The sequence below is a fragment of the Sturnus vulgaris genome, chromosome 17, assembly GCF_052056855.1.
Source record: "Sturnus vulgaris isolate bStuVul1 chromosome 17, bStuVul1.hap1, whole genome shotgun sequence".
Taxonomy (NCBI): Eukaryota; Metazoa; Chordata; class Aves; order Passeriformes; family Sturnidae; genus Sturnus; species Sturnus vulgaris.
The window spans coordinates 7,721,926-7,741,357 of NC_142259.1; the positions used below are offsets into that span (position 1 = coordinate 7,721,926).

The window sequence follows — 19,432 nt, forward strand, 5'->3', positions numbered from 1 at the left end:
GGCTGCGGGCAGCGAGGAGGAGGGGGGCCCGCGCTGTGGGCAGCTGCCTCCAATCCCGCCAGCTGCGGCCCCGGGAATGGCCCTGCCCCGCTGCGCCCTGCCCGAGCTCTCCTTGGGGCGACGGCTGCAGCCCGGACACCGGCCTTGCTGCGGGGACGCTCGGGGAGCGGCCGTGGGACCGACCATCTCCCGAGCCGGGACGCTGGCAGCGCAGCGGGCCCGGGACCGCGGGAGTCGATTCGGCCAGCTCTCGGTGGGAGCCATCCCCCCCGGGCAGTGGTGTGTCCCAACAGGGCTGCAGCGAACCGCGGTGCGTTCCCTGCCACGGGGACCCTGCGCACGCACGCGGGGATAAGTGAGCAGCGGTTCCGCCGGGGGCGGGGAGCTCCCGTTCGCCCGGGACGCGCTGAGTCGCTGTGCTCTGTGGGGTCGGGGAGCAGCGAGCCCCGGCAGTCCTGCAGTGCAGGACAGGGTGTCATGGCCTCTGCGGTGCCACCAGGCTCCCGGTGCTCCCGGCTGTGCAGACAGGATGCAGGCGGGGTGCCTCCGTGCTCCCGATTACCATCTTGTTTAGAGCCGAGGCAGCGGCTGTAATCTGATGCTCTCAAAGTTGGTGTTTACAAGGGACATGGCAGCCATCAGAGGCTCTTCTTGTTCTCCTGGTGAAAGCATATTCCTGTCTCTGCCGCGTGTGGCTGCTCCGTGTGCCAACCACTGCCCAGGTCACACTGAGCATCCTGCAGAAACACCTTAGAGGGTCAGAACCTCCTGAGCTGCTGTGCTGTCCGGCCGGTGGGGTCGGGGCCTCCACGCTGGGGGCTTGGGTGGGACAGTGGGTTCAGACCCTCTGGTGCAGTCGGCACTCGGGGCCAGCCTGCTCTGGGTGCCTGCAATGGCCGTGTGCCGTCAGGAGCCCACCTGCTGGACAGGGAGTGCTGGGAGGAGAGAGAGCTCCCTGCCCGCGGGACTCATCAGCTCCCTGTTGACAAATCCTTTCACTCTCGAGCAAGCAGAGCGGGGCAGAGCTCAGCCAGAGGCTTCCCAATGCCACTCCAGCCCTGCAACTACCGTGTCCTTGCTGGGAGCCCACAGGGCACCCATCTATCTCCCCGGCTGGGGGGTGGTCTGGCGAGATGCCCCCCACCTGAGCCCTAGCACCCCTCCAAGATGCCCCCACAACCCGAGCACCGGCAGCCCCACCCGACATGGCTCATCTCCAGAGCCAGGAAACGCCGCTGGCATCTGTGCCCTCATCTTTTCACCGGGGCTGCAAACCGCATCGGTCGCGGCACTCAGAGCCCGGTTCCAGGGCGGGTGCTCCAGCAGGGTCCGGGAGCTTTGGCACGGCTCCCACAGCACAGCGTGACACGGGACTGTGCCTGACGAACAGATGGCACCAGTGCAGCCACAGCCAGGTTTGGTGGCAGAGGAGAACCTGCTGCCCTGCCAAAGGGAGTGGGAACCTGCGCCCCGGCCCTGGGGAGGGTCCCGGGGATGCTCTTTGCAGAGCGCTGGCCCCAAGGGCAGGCTCTGCTCCAGGGGCGTCTAAGGGAGCTGTTCAGGATCAGCAGCAATAAAAGCTCCATGAGCCCTTTGTGCTGCACCATGTCTGGGCAGCACTGCCTGTCACAGGGCAGCAGAGTCCCTGTTTGGGGGTTTTGTGTCCCCAGTCCATGGGGGTCCTGCTGGGAGGAGAACACAGGTCAAAGCCAAACCAGCTTCAATGGGGGAAGCGCTGATGGGTGATTGTGGGTGGGTATGGGGACTGCGGATACCTGGGCCAAGGCAGGAGGTTAAAAGGCAGGTTGGAAACCAGGGCACGTCATGGCAGGGAACAGCCTTGGGAGGGGATGAAGCTGGAGCAGGAGCACACTGAGCTTGGAGGCCACAGTGAGCGAGCTGCGGTTATTCACGGCGCCATTATTACAGCCACCCATTTCCAACACCCTCGGCGAGGCGGGAGCACAATGTGCTCCAAGGAAATGTGATTGTGGGTCCTGCCCCTTGGCCCGGTGCTCGCTGCACTGTGCAGATGGAGCTGGCAGCGCCGCGGCTCCGCTGCCTGGAGGGAGAGCGAGATGGCGGAGGGGAGGCAGGACTCGTCCTCACGGGCACAGGCAGAGCTCTGCGGGAGGGGGACAGAGCTGGCGCCATGGGGGACGGAGATAGCGACAAGGGACAGGAGGGGCGAGGCAGCCCCGGGCTGGCTGCAGTCCCGCTCTCCCTAATGATCCCTGCCCGAGCCAGGAGTGCTTTCTTCTTCCTGGAGTGGAAGGAGTGATGGGCGCGTCACCTGCATGGGCTGGATGTGTCACCTGCCAGCTGCTATGTTTGACAGTGCTGTGCTTGCATCTCTGTGTCCCACAACTGTCCAAGGCTGGCCTGGCTTTCCCCTCCGGTCTCTCTGCTCCTGGCTCAGAGGTTGGTTTCTAGGCAGAGCCTTAAAAACCACATGCATACAAGTACTAAAAAAAGCATAATTTTATTCAATAACTGCATTGTGTGCTTAGAATTCGCTATATGTGAGATGGAGCAAGTAGAAAAACTGGTGGCAAGGTGGGTGCTCCCCCTCTCCTTCACCTGCTCTGATGATGTTCTGTCGAGCTGCTCCACACCCGCAGCCCGGGGAGGGGGGCTTTGGCTCCCCCCCAAGTCCCACCCCATGCAGCCGGGCCAGCGCCTTGGGCTCTGCCTGAGACTGGGTTTCTCTGCACCCAGGGGGGCTCCAGAGAGTCCAGCATCCCGCGCTCCTGCTGCCTGGAACAGCATCCCTGGAACCTGGCCCTACTGAGGCCACCTGCAGTGGGACAGGCACCCTCCGGCATCCCCTGGGGGGTGTGTGTGGGGGGGTGGTGGGTGGGCTAACCTCGATAAATGCATAAATACAGCTAATTCCTCAATATTTCAGTTCCTCAGTGGAAGCTGAACGTTCCAGCCTGCCTGGCTGGGGGCAGGTGCCCTGAGGTACCCCCAGAGAGGTGACGAGTCTCCTCGTTATTGTTATGATTATTTTTAATCTGCTCTTATCAAAGCCAGCCTGGTTGAAGAGCTGCCTGACCCAGCACAGCACAGGGCGTGTAGGGTGGGACTGGAGCTCACTCCAGTACCAGCCGCGGGTGACAGAACGGAACAGGGACACTTGGGTTCAGTTTTATTTCTTTTGAATAAACCTGGGGGCTCCTGCCCCCACCCCGGAGCTGAGCCAGCGTGGGGGACTTTGCCGGAGGCGGTGGGAGCCCCGGTGGGGCTGCGGCTGCTGCAGGGGCAGTGCAGGGGGGCTGGGGTGGGATGGGCCGGCCGGGGGTGACGCCAGGTTTTGGGGTGGGCGAGGAAAAGTGTGACTCTGGGGCTCCCGGCTGGGAAAGCGCTTGTGGGAACTGCGGGGGAGATGGTGTTGCTGGCGGCAGGAGGCGGGGGGGTCGAGGTCGGGGGGCTGCCTGCTGGGTGCGGGGAGGGAGGGTCCATGGGGCCAGGAGGCGGATTGGGGCTGAGGAAGGGATGAGGGAGAGGAATGCGTCGAGGAAAGGGGACGGGGGGAGGGAGGGATGCTTGCCCGGGGATTGAGGATGCAGGGAGATATCCTGGAGGAGGGCGGGCAGGATGCCCCGGGGAGAGAGGGCGGGGGACGGGAGCGGTGGATGCGGGAGAATGGAGGGCGCGGGGCGGGGTGTCCGGAGGGTGGGACTGGGTGGGTGCGGGGAGGGATGGGGGTGTCCGGAGGGTGGGACCGGGTGGGTGCGGGGAGGGATGGGGGTGTCCGGAGGGTGGGACTGAGTGGGTGCGGGGAGGGATGGGGGTGTCCGGAGGGTGGGACTGGGTGGGTGCGGGGAGGGGTGGGGGTGTCCGGAGGGTGGGACTGAGTGGGTGCGGGGAGGGATGGGGGTGTCCGGAGGGTGGGACTGGGTGGGTGCGGGGAGGGATGGGGGTGTCCGGAGGGTGGGACTGAGTGGGTGCGGGGAGGGATGGGGGTGTCCGGAGGGTGGGACTGGTGGGTGCGGAGAGGGATGGGGGGAGCGCGGGGCCCTGCGCGGTGCTCTGGCTCCCTCTGCTGTCCCGCACCGCGCACCGCAGCGGGGGCGGGGCGGGGGGGGGGCACCGCCCGGCAGTGCCGTGAGTTTGTCGGGTCTCAGCAGCGGGGGTGGAAACGGAGAGGCCCTGCCTGGGGATCCCACCCCAGTCCCCGCCCCGCGGAGGCTGCTGAGCCGGGCGAGCAGGGCTGCCCGCGTTGGTGGTCCCTGGGGAGCGCTGCCAGCACCCACCCGTGCCCCAGCCAGCTCTGCAGATGAAGGGCGGTGGGGTGAGGGTGCAGGGACAGTCCCCAGCCCTGCGGGACGGCGGGTCGGGCCACCCGGGTGCTGGCGTGACGCCGAGTCCCAGCAAGGGAAGGGCCCTTGACCTTGCTTGCAGCCTTCACATTTTCTCGCAGGAATGTGAGCGGTGCCGTGTCCCTGTGGGCAGCAATGGCCTCGGCCACACAACGTCTCCTGTCTGCACCCTGGCTGCTGCATCCTGCTCCTTTTTCACATCGCAGCTGTCGATGTGAAACAAAGCTCAGGGATAGAGACATGATGGGGACATGCACCGTCCTTTCTATGCTGCTGCCATGGGCACCGGCTGAAAGGTGTAGCCTCAGGGCTTGGTACTGCTGTCATGGACAGGGGGCTGCTCCGAGAGGAGGGATGCTGTGGTGCTGGGGCTGGTATGGGAATGACACGGGAATCCTCACCTCGTTCCACAGCCACTCATCACCACTGGGGCTTGTTAAGAGCTGGTTTCCAAGCAAATCTGTTCCCCAGTGCTGTGGGATGTTCAGTGGCACAAGGGTTAACCCTGCTTTCCCTCTCTGTCGGTGCCTGGTCTGGGATAACCTCGTTAGCGGTGGCAGCGATGCCCCTGGGACAGAGCAGCCCTATAAACTGGAGCTGAGTGCTGGGAAATGGGCTGAGCTGCCTCAGTGGGGGGCTGGTGGGTGCTCCCCCCGCCAAACGCCAGCCCGTGGCTGCTCAGGGTGTCATGGAGAGGAGAAGCTCTATCAGGCTCTTGGGAACAGCAGGGATTTGTCACCGCAAGGCCTGGCATCCTTTGTGAAGCTGTGCCTGCAAGGGAGTAAATGCCATCAGCCCTGGATAGGACACCTCCAAGGTGCTGGGTGCTGAGAGGGGCTGGCCAGGCCTCGATCCCACAGCTTGGGGGCTCCTCTCTGTCCCCCAGGAATCAGCTCTTCCTCCTCAGCCACCTGCAGTGCTGGATCACACAGGAACTTTGTCACCATGTGCCAACCATACCACCCCCAGTCTCACATGGGGCCTGGGGATGCCCAGCCACCCCCTCCCATTGAGCTGTTCCTTGGATGGGCTGGGGAGCACCACCCCCCTTCCCAGGGCTGGCACTGGCGTGGGTGCCCGGGCATTGTTTCTGCCTTTGCTGTTGTGCCACAGGCTGGTTTCTGGTGGCCACCTCCCCTTGCTGTGGGAGAAGATGGGTTCCGTATGCTAGAGCATTCATTCCCTCTGCTGATCGACAGCCTGCGGTCTGGCTGAGCAACCCCAATTGTTCCCAGTGTGCTTGGACAAAGAACTGCCTAGAGAGATGGCAAGGCTTAGGAGCAGACGACATGCTAGGAATATTTCCACTGCCTTGGACACCACCAGTCTCTTCCCCCACCTCCTACAAGAATGGGAGGCAGCAGCTCGGTTTCGCAGGCAGGGTGGGATGCCTTTCCCCTGTTCCGAGCAGAATCCTGTCCCAAGGCAGGCAGAGGGCTCATCCCAGGGAGTGCGTCCTCAGTTGCAGCATGGTGCTGTGCCAAGTGCCACCCTTGCCTGTCTGCTCTGGTGAGGAGACAGCGAGAGCCATGGGAGCCCCAGGGAGCCCCACGCAGTTCCTGTGGGTCCCTGTCCCCAAGGATTCATGCGGCACAGCAGGGTGGTGGTGCTGCCCTGGGGCCCTCCAGCGTGCTCAGGGCTGCTGCTCCCAGACAGACAGAGCAATGTGGGGAGCTGCAGTTCACAGCTGGTGTTTTTGCTGGGTACTGCATCACCCCAAAACCTGGAGGAACTGGGGAGGAGGATGGCATGGGGTGAGGAAGGGCAGGGTTTTCTTCAGCATTGGACTGAGCTCCAGCTGCCTTAAGGCCCTCACCTGCCATTTCTGCTTCCTGCTTGTCTCACCTGCCATGGCTCCCTCCCAGCTGTTTGCCAACCCTGAGATTTGTCACTCTGTTCTGCAGATGGGAAAGTTTGGACAGGGATACAGACCAAGCTGAAAGGCCTCGGCATGGAGCAGCTCCTGGTGAGGTCTGTGGAAACCAGGATGTCCCAGAAGAGCTCTGTCAGTTCCCACATGACCTGCTCAAGGTCAGGCAGAGTCGGCAGTGAGAAGCCCCAATTCCTTCCTTCCCTGCCTGCCCATGGGCTCACAGGCACGAGTGGAGTCCACATCTGCTCTGCTCCCTCTGAGCAGAGGCTTTTGTTCTCAGGGTTTGGAGGATTCCTTCACATATGAAGTGAGCAGCAGCATTTCCAGCAGGGAGATGCTTCATTTGAAAACATCCCAGTTCCTTTGGTCATTAGCATCTGACATGGCTGAGAATCACAACAGCATTGAATCCACGCTGGGAACTGACAGACCCCAGAGTGCAGCCCCTGTTCTCTGCTGCGCTGCTGGAGCTGGTGGGGGCGAGCAGGAGCACAGGATCCCCGCTGCATCCTGGCTGCTGGGGCCACTCTGCCATCTCCCCTGCACTCAGGAGACACTTCCTGGCAGCCCGGGGTGTGCTGAGGTGGCCCAAGGCAGCAGAGAGTCCTCAGTGCTGTGAGATGGGCTGCACTGAGCAGCAGAGAGCATCTGAGCACGCAGGGAGGTGACCGCGTGTGGCTCTGGCATGGCCGAGCTGCCCCTGCCCCGCTGCAGCCGGGAGCACCCACGTGTCCCCAGGCAGCAGGGACACGGATGGGGGGCTGTGGCACGGTCGCCCTGGAGGAAATGGGCCGGGAAAGGCCTTGGGGAGGCAAACGGCTGTGGGAGTACGGTTAGCTGCACCCCAGGCTGCTGAGAGGCCCCTGTTTCCCCCTTGCCCGTGTCCCGCCGAGATTAGCTCTCGGCTGGCTGGGCTTGACGGGCAGGCGGAAGGGGCCGCGCACACGAGCACGGCGGGGCCGCCCGGAAACACGGGGCAAATCGGGCACCGGGCAGCCCCGAAACACGGGCAAAACGGGCACCAGGCAGCCCCAAAAAATGGGCAGAATGGGCACCGGGCAGCCCCGAAACAGGGGGCAAAACGGGCACCGGGCAGCCCAGAAACACGGGGCAAAAGGGGCACCAGGCAGCCCCGAAACACGGGCAGAACGGGCACCGGGCAGCTCTGAAATACGGGTAACACAGACACCAGGCCGCCCCTTCCCTCCCTGTGGTTCCCTGTGCCAGCTGTGCCCGCCACCTGCCAGGTCTCGGCACAGAGCTCTGGCCACTGGCCATCACCCCCGTGCTGTGCAGGAGGGGCACGGTTCCCATGCTGTGTCCTGGAGCCGCCCTTGCTCCCGGCCAGCCCCATTGGCAGGGTGACCCCATTCCCTCGTGGTGGGCATCACTCCCTGCCAGTGTCCCCAGAGCTGGCTCTCCCTGCACCCCTTCCCCATGCCCAGCCAAGCACGGGGGATGAAAGGGTGCTGGCAGCGCTGGTGGCAGCAGCGAGGTCACAAGTGCTACTGAGCAGAGCTGCCCGTGGGGACCGCGGAGCAGCACGGAGGTGACCCCTGCACTCGGGGTCAGCGGGCTCGGCGTGCGTCAGCCCCGAGCGGCTTAATCCCAACCGGGCAGGGGGAGGAGCGCGGGGGGACGGCGGATTCCTGACCCACAACCGAGCCTGGCATCTTCTCTGCAGCGCCGTGGCCACCTCCCGACATAACCGGATAGGGCCGAGTGGTGCCGCCCTGGCACCGGGAGGGTGAGGAGAAATAATGGGAACAGGCAGCAGAAAACGAAAAGAGAAAAAAATTGCTTTTGTCTTGAGAAAGCAGCAGCCATTTGGACTGCTTCTTCCTCCCCTGAAATAGCTTTTCCTGCCACCCAAAAGGAGGCAGAATATTCTGTGGAACATTATTTCAGAGGTTTTTGTTTTGTTTTGTTTGTTTTTTTTTTCATTTTTACAGTAATTGTGTGACAACGCTTGAAATGCCTGTGAGTGACCTGATATGTGGGAAAATAAATAAATCCTTTCATGGGTTTGCCAGCAGGATTCCCCAGTTCCCAAATATATGGCTCACCCTGTGCCCACTGTCGTTCCCAGTCATTCCTACAGCACCACAGGAAATGCAGTGCAGGAACATTCAGTGCTGGGTTTGCTGCAGCTGGAAGCCCATGGGTGAAGCGGTGAGTTGCAGGGAGCTTTGTGATGCTTTTCTCACAGAAATTATCTGCTTGGGACGGATTTAACTGGAAGCAGCTGCTGCTGCAGGGAGCCCCACAGCAGACTGGCACTGGCCATGGGACAGTGAATCCTTCAGGTGGAGGCTGGAAATAGAGTATCTTACTGGGATATTCCCTGGTAATGCCGTGTATTCCCTTGTATGCCAGGAACACACAGATGCCTTGGGAAATGTCAGAGGATCTTCCTTCATCCCTGTGCTGTGGGAGAGGCTTTAGCCAGCTCAGGCTGCTGAACACTCAACAGTCTGGACATGAGAGGAACCTCAGTGACTGTAACATTGCCCACTGCTCCAGTTGGGTTGGAGAACCCCTCTGCTTCCTGATGAAAAGCTCATCCTTGCCCTCAGACAACTGAAGAGTCGAGCTAATGGCACTTCATGGGGTTTGGACATATGTCCACTGGGAAATGGGCTGGGTCTGACTGTGCCATGTCACACAGGCTGCAGATTAAAGAGCAGAACATCCAAATGAGATTTATCTCATCACCCCCTGAGATGTCTCCCCCCCGTGCACAGAGGCAGCTGTTTGGTTGTTTAAGATTTAAAATCACCTACCACTGAGATACTGTTCCATAATGAGGCACAACTGGGAAGAAGCTAATCAACATGTTTCTTAATACAAGAGAAGGGAGAGGCTTGAAGGGACTGCTAAGTGCTCCCCACATTAGATACTCTCCTAGCTTTCTTCATCCTCTCTCCTAATTCTTCCATGTTTCAAAACGACTCTTTGCTCTTGTTTCTCTTTTTCTCACAAAATCAGATTCTGATACAAATCAAGCAGGATGGGAATGCGTTTATTTCTTTGCTATTTTAGTAAAGGTATCCACATTACTTCTGACCACAGTTTCTCATAATAGTATAGTAAAAAAAAAAAAGATGAGTGGACTTGTAGGTGCTTTGAAAAAGCTGAAACTTAGCCCAAGTTTCAGGTTCTAAAGGACTGATGGGTCCTGCTGGGCCATGACACCACTGCTCATTGCACAGCTTGTCTTCTCTTATAAGGGTGTGAAGAGTCAGCTGGGAAAGAGCAGATCTGTAGACCCATGAGGAGGAATTAAACATCCTGGACAGATGTCGGCTCAGGTCTGTGAGTTTCAGCTGAAGCTTTCCAGGCTGGTTTTGACCCGTTCCATTTCATGCAGAAAACTGTAGAACTGGGGCAAAGTTAACTCTGCAGAAAAAAAAAAAATAGGCATTAGGTCTTAGATTTCAGGTTACATTTCCAACATTGGCAAAGCTGTCCTGGTGCTACCATGGAGTAACTCACATTGACCTAAGCCGGGAAGGATTAGCCACTGTGATTCCCAGCAGCTGGTTCCTTATGTTAGCCAGGCTGCCAGGGGGGCCAGGCTGGGATCTTCCCCCGGAATGGGATCTCCCAACAGCATTCCATGCTTGGGAATCATTTATTTTCCTCCTCTGCCCTGCTGCTCTGACTGCTCTGCACTGCTTTGTGGCAGATCTGTGTTTACTGAGGCACAGATGTGAAGGTACCCAAAAGTCCATGTTCCTAAACAGTTTTGGAGTGCCTGTGGCAGGGAGAAACTGGGGCAAGAGCAGACACAGTGATGGAGAGGCTGAGGCAGGAGTAACCACAGTGATGCTCTTGCAGTGACCCCACCCTGGTTCTGCCTCCAGACTCCCTCACCCCCAGCAACCCCCTGAGCCCCAAACTCCAGCCTTCCCATTCTTCTCTCTTGTCCAGAACTGCTAACTCACCAACATAAACGTTTTCCAGTTGGCTCCCTTTTTTAACCACCAGCTTCAGCTTGAGGAAAGAAAAAGCAGAAGTATTTTAGTTCAGAGACCTGTATCTGAGCATTAGGAAAGGACAGCAGAGTAGGAGTCTGCTGTTGAGTTTGACTGCTGCACAGCAGACACATCTTTGACAGGCTTTTCAAGAAGTGTCATTGTAGGAACAGATACCCTGGGCACTGGGAAGATCTCTGAAAGTCCTTGATCCCACTTCCCCTCCCTCCCCAAGATGGCTGACCTTTGCTAAACTGAGCTTTTTGAAAAGCTTTTCAGAATGGGCCACGTTCCTGTGACACCTCATGTCTTCAGAGGAGAAACAAACAGCAGCGTGTCTGCTCTCTGCTGGCAGCAGCACTTGGAGACTGAAGACACAGTCCCAGAGCCCATTCCTGTGAGACCCAGCTTCCCACTCCTTCCCCTCACAGCCAGTGCTTCCCACATGCCTGGCTGGAAGCTTGTTCCTCAACTGCCCTACAAGCTGAACTCTGTGATGTGGGACATTTACCTGTAAGAAGATACTTCCCACTTTTTCCAGCTCACTGCTCCCAGCAGTCACTGTGAGTCAGAAAGAAGAGAAGGCAGATAATCTGTTAGTTAATGGTGAAATAAAACGTTATTTAGCCAAGAGCTGCTGCTGGGTTTCCCAACCCCTCCAGTTGATGTTGTAGCTCTGTTACCTCCAAACTTCCACTCCATATCTATCAGCTGGTTAATCATCAGTGTCTGACCCACAGCCAGGCGTGTTAGGGTGGGGGAATTCACCTTCCACTACAAGAGCAAAGACACAACAGCAATCAATTCAGAGAGGCCTCTGTTTGTACCTGAAAGTTCAACAAAAGTCAGAATGAAGGCAGAGGACGGCAGAAGCCCAGAGTAAAGAGAGAACTAATGTGGTTGGGAGGTCTTTCAGAGGTGTTTGAGTCCTGCTAGGATTTCCATCTGCCCTGTCACTTCTGTAAATGAAACTCATTGGTTTTGTTTTAGCACTAGTTCAGTGTAACAATATCTGTGCAAAAAGCCATGTGTTCATGTAACTGCATGACCTCAGGGCTCAAAGCACAGGAAGCACAAAAACATCACATGAAAGCCACACAGCAGTGCAGAACTGTGACACTGATGGGGGAGAGGCCCTGGCAAACCAGAGGTATCATCAGACAAACTGCTCCTTATTAGTTCTCCAAGGATCTTCAGTTCAAAATCCCAAGCTGGCTTTGAAAAAAATACCCAAAGTGCCGACATGTCTTAGGAGCACAGTGGGGTTTTATGAGTTCCCACTCACAGAACTGACATTCTGTTAGCTTAGAAACAAATATATAAGCAAAAAGATATGAATACCTGTTCTGCAAAATAACTGGCTTTCTCTTCACTGAGGCCTGTAGGGGGAAACCATATAAGATTACTATATGTGATAAATATTAATTATCTTTTATTTAGTGGAAATCACGTGACCTACCTAGAGCAATAAAATCTGCTCTGACTTGTTCAGAAGACAAATTCCTCTTCAGGGCACCTGAATAAATACCACAAAGAAGAAAAAAGAAAACACACTTTTTAATGAGTCAAACCAATTTTTACTGAGTCAAATAGAGGCAGGGACAGGACCCGACGATGGAAAGCCTCTTGTTTCTGAGCTGTGTTTTGAAGCAAACCACAGCTCCTCGGAGATCGGAAACCCAGTCGTGCCTGCCGGTATCTCTGCAGATGCCCGGTGCTTTAAAAGTCCGGGCTCTGGGAGTGCCGGGGAGAGGGCGAGATCCCATTGCAGGTATCCATGGGAACAGAGGCAGCGGTTATGTTTTGAAGCTGCTGCTTTCTCTCCTGTAGCCGCTTTGCTTGTTAAAGGAGAACTGTTAAGGCTGGCGGGCTGCTAATTTGACCTACCTGCTGTGTTTGGGATGATGGGTGTGAACGTGTGCATATAACACTTTCCCCCGCTGCGCCTTCCCCCTTTGTTCTGGGGCCCAGGCAGCACACGAACCTCTACGAGGATTCTGCTCTCTGAAGCCAAGAGCAGGAATCTCATAAATTCAAGGAGACTGCCAGCCCCACGTGGCTTTCCGGCTGTGCAGCACAAAGTTATCTGCTGTGATCTGTTCTGATATCATCCGTGGCATCCCAGAGCGGGGGAAAAGTTACAACGGGATTGAAGCCAGCGCACACACACAGGAACGACAAGATGAGGACACCAAGGCCTGAACTGGGATGGGAAGAAATGCAAATTCCGCATCGAATTCCCATAAGATGGTTGCAGGAAAGAAAATTGTTGTTACTACTGGATAGGAAAAGTGGCTTGAAGCAGTAGAACAATTTTAACACAAATTCAGAAAACAGTTGTGCTCAGCATCAGGGCTGTGAAGGGTAGTAGCAAGGGACTATTAATAACAGGAAGGATCAATGGGATGAATGTGCCGTGGAGTGTTTGATACATTATCGTGTCAAACGGCAGCCACAACATCACAGTAATCCTATAAAGTGCTGGAGTCCGGGGTATTCCAGTGGAAATCCCCTGAACCTTTTCGTCACTGTTTATGAAGGAGAAAGAGCTGGACACGTTAAGTGTTTCTCTAGAACAGGACTGCAAGGTCAGCTGTCTCCTTCACATGGCCTAGAACTGCACCAGTCCCCAGCCTGCTCCAAACGGGTGTGCTCTGTCTCATTTATCTCCAACAGCGCTTGTCCTTGCAGGAATTACAGCACTGGGTCATTTGGGTGGAAGTTCCTGCAGAAACTCGGTGCTAACACGAGGCTGCCCTGGTCTGACAAAAGAGATTTACAGGAACTGCTTAAACCACACACTGTCACAGTGCTGTGCTGCATTTAATGCACAGATATTTAAAGGAGTTTACTTAAGCCCATGAAATGTGCATGCAGGCAGGGTATAAAGAATACAAAGAGTCACCAAACCGGGGAACTTTTGATTCTTAAGTGCTAAGCACTGTATTAGCTACCATTAACACTTATTGTGCAAACCAAGCCCCGCGGGAATGGCTGGGACAGTTTGGCCTCAGGGCAGCATATGCAAATACATCACTTACCGTTGGGCACCAGAAGAATACTTTTGACAATGTTTTTCAGGGGGCCCAAGCTGATTTTATTCATGGTGGCAAAGTCTGAGAGCTGAGTCAGAAATCTTTCTACCTGCTCAAGAGAAAGAGCACAGCGGCGATCAAATCTTTTCTCTGTTTCTGACCAGAGCTGCACCCACAGACCTCTCCAGTTCTGCCTTACCTCCTTGGGCTCTGTCAGAAAGCGGAAAAGCACTTCAGTCAGCGCTGAGAATTGCTGTGAAGAAACAGGACCGTGTTAGACTCCGACACGATGAGGTGGTGATGTACCCCCCTGACCCAGCTCCACCATCTCCAGCACATTGGTCCCAGAGCTGGACCTGTGCTGCTGCCCTGTCCATGGCATTACGTGATGCCTGTGGATAGGATTTGCTCAAGATGCTTTTCAGAGCCTCTCAAGGAGTCTGTGCAGCTGGTAGCTGGCACTGCACAGGGCTTTTGTGACTTGGGGTTAATCGGAAGCTGCTGTTCTATCTTGTGCAATCCAAAAACTGCGAGTGGGAAAAGTTGTGAACATCCAGTCTCATGTTTCACAAACCCCATGGGGTAACCAGACTAACTGGGGAAAGGACGACAACTGGTTAAGGGTCTTGTTGCTGCTTTCAGCCTTCTGGGTGTGCAGCTGCAGGCAGGGATGGAGAGGCTGCCCAAGTGGCAGAGCACTACCAGCACCCTCCTCTGCTGGCACCAGCACCAGCGCTGGCTGTGACCTTCTGAGTATGGCCAAAAGTGGTATTGGCTGCTTTGTGACTGCAGATCCTGCCCTGTTCTTGGCCTTGGCCATGTAACAGAGATGGCACCAGGCTGTAACCAGGCTGATATCCTCAGTCCTGGCAAGCTGGGCTGGAAAAGCCTCAGCGTTTCCACTAACTTTAGCCCAGGCTGCACACCTAGTGTGTCAGTGACCTGGAGGCAGGCGGTACCAATAACCAGGACCATTCACCTTGAGGCAGGAAGCTCACGGTGGGAATCTGGGGTGGGAATCACAACCTGGACACTGTGGTCCCACCACAAACCCCAGTGCTTGACAGGACCCCCACAGCCCAACAGGCACGATCTGAGCCCTCCACCGGGAACTCCACCAATGTCCCTGCCCATGCCAGGAGGCTGGAACTAGATGGTGTTTAAGGTCCGTTCCAGCCGAAACCGTTCTGGGATTCCAAGATTTTATAAACATCCTTCAATCAGCTCCGGCTGGATCGGGGCTGCACTGCTGGGCACGGGGCCACGCCGTCCGCCCTGCCTCGGGCACCGGGCCCAGCAGGGACCCGGCCACGTGGGCCTGGAGACCCGCTGGGACCAGCACACCCTGCTGGGACTGCTCGGGGGCTGCGCCGCCGGCCGGGCGCGGCTCCCGGTGCCGGCCCGCCCCTGCCGGCCGCCGCTGTCCCGGAGCCGCCGCGCTGCCGGTTCCGTGTCCGGGGCTGTCCCCGCCGCCCCCCCCGCCCATGCCCGTCCCGGCACACCTGGGCGCTGAGCTGGTTGAGGTTGTGCATGTCGGCGCTCACCGCCTCCGGTACCGGCTCGCGGGTGAAGTTGAGCAGCCCCATGGCGGCGGCGGCTCCGCCCGCCCGGACCCAGCCCCGGCCCCGCCGCCGCCTCAGCCTGAGCATTGGCGGCCGCACTTTCCGCACCGCCGCGCTCCCGGACCGCTGAGGGCATCCGGGGCTCCCGTCCGGCCCAGGCAGCACCCCGGGGTGGCCCCTTGGCCCCCGCAGCCCGAGCGGGACCGGGGGTCGGTGCAGTCGGCGGCTGGAGAGCTGGCTGCCAGCTGAGCACCGTAAGATTTTTTTACTGTACAAAACCTAAAAAACCAAACCAAACAAAAAAAATTGTTTAAAAACATCGTTTATACGGTGAATTTTTTTTGTTTGTTTTTGTTTTTTGTTTTTTGCTTGATTGGGTTTTTTGATATTTTTTCCACCCCCGAAAATTCCACTTGGGAACGTAAAGTTCAGTGTGCTTTTCCCTCTCCGACTGCTGCTCCCTGCTTGCTGCCCAGCTCAGGGTGATGGGTGGCCCAGGGACGAGCAACCTACATCCCAGCACTGGGCTCCGTGGAATGGACAGATGTTGGGCAAGGAAGCAGCAGCCCTGGGATGAGCCAGCCCGTGGGTAGAAAGTGCCTGGATGTCCAGGGGGTCAGGGTTCCATAGGGAAATTTCAGCTCGATTCTCGACATAATCCATATACCTGAGGTCTCCTTGCCTCAAATATGTGTTGTAGGAAGGCAGAGGAGCTGTCTTCTCAAGCCCTGTTACACAGTCTCGTTTCTGTTCGGTCTTGGGAGGAAGGCCTTGGTCCAAGAATATTGAAACTTGACTTATTCCCGCAGAGAACAATGAAACTGATCCCATCCTGAAAGACTCCCTTGCCTAAATTGCTATTTCACAGCTTCCCTTGAGCAGGAGCAGGAGCTCTCAGGGATTCCACTAACAGTGTGAACGTGTCTGACCCATTTTATCAGGGAAGGTGCTCCCTGTCTGTCGGGCCAGAGGACAGCGTGTAAAAACCTTTGTGGAAGGTAAAACCTCAACCGCCCACAAGTCTTTTGGTTTGTTACTGACACTCGCAATTGCGAATGAGAATATAGGAAATTTTATATTGCTTCATTTTGAGACTATCCCAGCAGTGGTTTTATAAACAAGGAGATAAGCAGCTAAGTACCACTAATGATGGGGAGTTAAAAGATATTTACTGGTAGTCTGTCTGGAAATAGCTTCCGACTTCCTTTTCTTCCCCCTCTATCTCCCAGATCAGCTGGGAAAGTTTCTGTTTCATGGATCCAAGGTGGGACTGTGCACCTCCTCGATTTTTGAGGTGAAAAAATTGCATGTGGAGGTGCTTGCAGGATTTGATCCTAAATATTTAGGACACCTTTAAACAAAGTAGAAGTTTTTCATATTGGAACAATGTATTCATTTCTGTGGTGAACCGTCCAAGTCAGCACGTTTAAACCATGGGAAATCCTTGCGTCTAAGAATGAGTTATCTGAACTAAAACTCCTCCAGGGAATGGGATGCAGAGGATAGCACTGGACACCAGTATGTGTGAACACAGAATTCCTCTCTGGCTTTAAAATGCTGCATACAGCCCTATGCAATTTTTCCCAAGTGTAAATTAGTAGTTACAGTTAATTATCGCACATTTTCACAGCCACTACATTTTCCCGTGTCTGTGTCCAAAAACTTGAAACCAGGCAAGAGTCGGATATTTTCTTCCCCTTGTCTTCCCAGGGTGATGCTTTAGGAGCTAATTAAAGGCGGTCTGGGTGCGCGCGTGTGCGAGCACGCCGGAGGTACGGCAGGACGGTGACGCCAACGCTGCTAAACAATTTCTCAGGCAGAGAACCAAATTCTTGAGGAAAGTTGAGTGACGGGATCCAAGAAGAAGAGTCTTGGCTGAGGTACGTGATCACAACATCCTGTTCAAACAATCACCAGGAAATTCGGTGGTCCTTCCTCCTGGGATATGAGTTTAGGGCAGTGTGGCATGCGAGTGCCATCAGCACAGCTATGGCACGGGCGGCTCTGCGCTGCCAGAACCTACTCAGTTCTCAAATCAAGAAGTATTTACACAAATAAAAGAGAAGGTTGCAGTGTGATGACCGTAGTTATGGGGGTGTCTGGCGGGGGATGGTGATCTGCGTCCCAGGCAGAGCCCCAGGGCTGCCTTAGGGGTGCAGCCATCAACCCATGGGTGCTCCTGCCAGGCCATTCTCATGCAGAACGCGTCGCTGATGGACTCATCAGAGCTGAGGACAGGCCAAGGGCAGCAGTTTGGAGTTGCAGGTATGTGGCCTTGTTCACCATAAATACCAAAGTAAAGGCAGCAGCAAAAAAGCAGTGGGGACACACAAGTGCTCAGGAAAAGAGTCTGAAAATGGTGCTCTCCAAACTGAGCAGAGGATCCAAGTGCCCTGCTTGAGATGCATTTCCCAGCTTCATTTCACATGTCAAACTTGAAAAGTTTCCCCAAGACTTGGAGAGTGTTACCCGGGGAAGGGTCCTTATTATGTATTCCCAAGAGATCAAATCCTGGGGTGTCCCCATCCTGTTCTCTGATGACATTATCTATGCCAAGCTCTCCCAGCTCTTTGCAGTTGCTCCCAGGTCAGCCTTGCAGCTGAAGTTTGGAACATTGCCTCCATTTGCCAGCCTGAGAAAGGCCTGGAAAGGCAAGAGTGTGTGAAGAAGTCAGGGGGGCTTTCACCAGCTGCTCAGAGCACACCTGCTCTGTCTGCCTTAGGCTGGAAGCACTAAGAGAACATTTCTGGACACAGTCTGAGAGATGCTGTGGCTCCTCCCGGCTGCCCAGCTGAAACCTCTGAGGAGTTAGTTCTGTCCCCCTGGATAAATGAGATCTTTGAGACTAGGATTTCAGTTTCTCCTGCAGTTTAATGCCCCTTCCTCTCCCCATCACACTCCTCAGTCTTTGGTCCCAGGAAGACACTGCTGCAGGAGCAACTAGCTGCCAGCCTTTCGTGAAAAGGTGGAGCAGGGCTGGGAGCTCCACTGCTGGGCTCTGGCACACTCCTGCCTTGCAGCCACAGGCAAAACCCTCGCTCTCTCCACCGACTCCTCTGCTCCTGAGCAGGGACTATAATTCCTGACCCGAGCAGGCAGGAGCAGCTCTGGACCCGGCATGGAGGGAGGGGGCTCTGCCAGCAGCCACCCCCTGGGAGCAGCGTTCGTCTCAGTACAAGTATATGTGCTTAGGAGGGTGGCTTGGGGAGGCCTCGTCACTTCAGATTAGGCTGTAGCAGGCATATCCTGTTTTCTAGGAAAAAGAGGATTTTGTGGCCAGCTTTGTTAGAGAGGCATTGAAGATTTTTTCTTTGTGTGCCTTGGCGTTTGAAGTTTTGCAGGCGGGTAGCTTCAGACTTTCTAGATGTTCTGGTTACACAGATGACACTTATTTTTAACCTTATTTTTATTAGAGGTTTGTATCATGTGGGCCTGGCCAGCCCACAGGAAGGGCTAGAAACTTCTTGTAGGAGGGATAACATTTCCTATCTCTGTGTAAACACCAATTCCCCCCAGATGGGAAAAGCTAGCTGTGAGGCAGGCTGGGGCTGTATTCCCACATGTGGCAGCAGGATGAGGCTCTCCCACAAGGGGAACAGACCTTGCTTCCAGCAGCAGAGCCCTGCTGAGTGGCACAGCTCTCTCTGGACTCAGCAGAGGTGCCAGGAACAGCAGACATGCTCTGGAGAGCCACGGTGAGGAGTGACTGATTACTGGGAGCTGTGATGGAGCAGCACTGGTGGAGCTGATGGAGAGGCAGGCAGCCAGTGCAGGGCTGGGGTGAGGGCTCAGACTGTGAAGATTCTCATGGAAGAGGAGGAGACACCCTGTGGGACGTGCTCTGATGGGGTCTTGCAGTGAAGGATGCTGTGCAGTGACAATGCTGTGGGCTGGGAAAGAGCCACTGAGCTGTGTGTGCATTGAGATGGGAACCCCAAAACCTGAACACAGCAGGAGCATCGCTGCTGACTTCGGTGGAAAGAGAAGTTCCTCCTGCTCTCAGCCCCAGCTTGCAACTGTCCAAGCTGATTTAATGGTGCTGGTGCTTCTCCCTGCCTGCAAGAGGACTAAACAAGTGCTCAGCTGTTACTGGGACGTGGGAATCTGGGACCCACAAGATCCGGAGGTGACAAGGTTACACTGCTGACAGCTGTAGGTAATGACACATATTTGCTCAATTGCTTTATTTGTGGAGGATCTCCAGGAACACTGCTGTGATACATGGAGTAGGTCTCAATTCAAACCCTTGGGTGCAAAGCAAAAGATGGGAGGTGGTAGCAGCCAGAGCAGAGCTCTGGGCATGGGGTGGCATTGGTTTGCCTGGCCAGGGTGACAAAGCAGAATTTTAGGAAGACACTTGAAGTGGGAGAACTGGGTGGACGGAGAGAAGCTGGGCCCGATGCCATATCCCAGATGCATTTCAGAGAGGGCACTGGCTGAGCAGCCTTCAGTGAAGAGAAGGATTCAGGGTTGGGAGTGAGGAGTTGTGTGTGGAAGAGCTGACATGGTTGCTGGGATGCATGTGAAAAATGAAGAGTCACTTCCAATGTGAATGGGTGTTGCCAGTCCTGACTGTGTGATAGTGACAGGGAATGGCTCCTTCAGCTGTTTGGCAACTGGCTCCATGAATTTGAGATGCCAGCCAGCCAAAGGAGCAGAG

The 19,432-nt window shown here is 56.0% G+C and overlaps 1 protein-coding gene and 1 long non-coding RNA gene across 2 annotated transcripts; one reads left to right on the forward strand and one right to left on the reverse strand.

The window, feature by feature from the left end:
- The first annotated feature begins 4,317 nt into the window (after nucleotides 1–4,317).
- LOC148221813 (uncharacterized) lies at nucleotides 4,318–6,898 on the forward strand. The gene is made up of 3 exons (XR_015807344.1): nucleotides 4,318–4,699; nucleotides 6,230–6,356; nucleotides 6,479–6,898. It is a non-coding gene; the product is annotated as an uncharacterized LOC148221813 (long non-coding RNA).
- Nucleotides 6,899–9,204: 2,306 nt separating this feature from the next.
- On the reverse strand, nucleotides 9,205–14,904 carry COMMD7 (COMM domain containing 7). The gene is made up of 9 exons (XM_014890173.2): nucleotides 14,713–14,904; nucleotides 13,410–13,463; nucleotides 13,217–13,319; nucleotides 11,635–11,691; nucleotides 11,517–11,554; nucleotides 10,859–10,949; nucleotides 10,687–10,736; nucleotides 10,146–10,194; nucleotides 9,205–9,597 (listed from the first exon to the last, which is right to left on the reverse strand). Exons 1-9 carry the CDS (start codon nucleotides 14,857–14,859, stop codon nucleotides 9,521–9,523), a joined length of 666 nt encoding a protein of 221 aa, XP_014745659.2. The 5' UTR covers nucleotides 14,860–14,904; the 3' UTR covers nucleotides 9,205–9,520.
- Nucleotides 14,905–19,432: the final 4,528 nt, after the last annotated feature.

Excerpts from the sequence above, each read along its gene's own strand:
- COMMD7 (XM_014890173.2), bottom strand. The coding sequence starts at position 14,859 with ATGCTCAGGCTGAGGCGGCGGCGGGGCCGGGGCTGGGTCCGGGCGGGC. Across the intron at positions 13,464-14,712 it reads TCAACCAGCTCAGCGCCCAG|CAATTCTCAGCGCTGACTGA; the intron begins GTGTGCCGGGAC and ends GTTTCTTCACAG. Across the intron at positions 10,195-10,686 it reads TGGGAAGTATCTTCTTACAG|CTGAAGCTGGTGGTTAAAAA; the intron begins GTAAATGTCCCA and ends TCTTTCCTCAAG.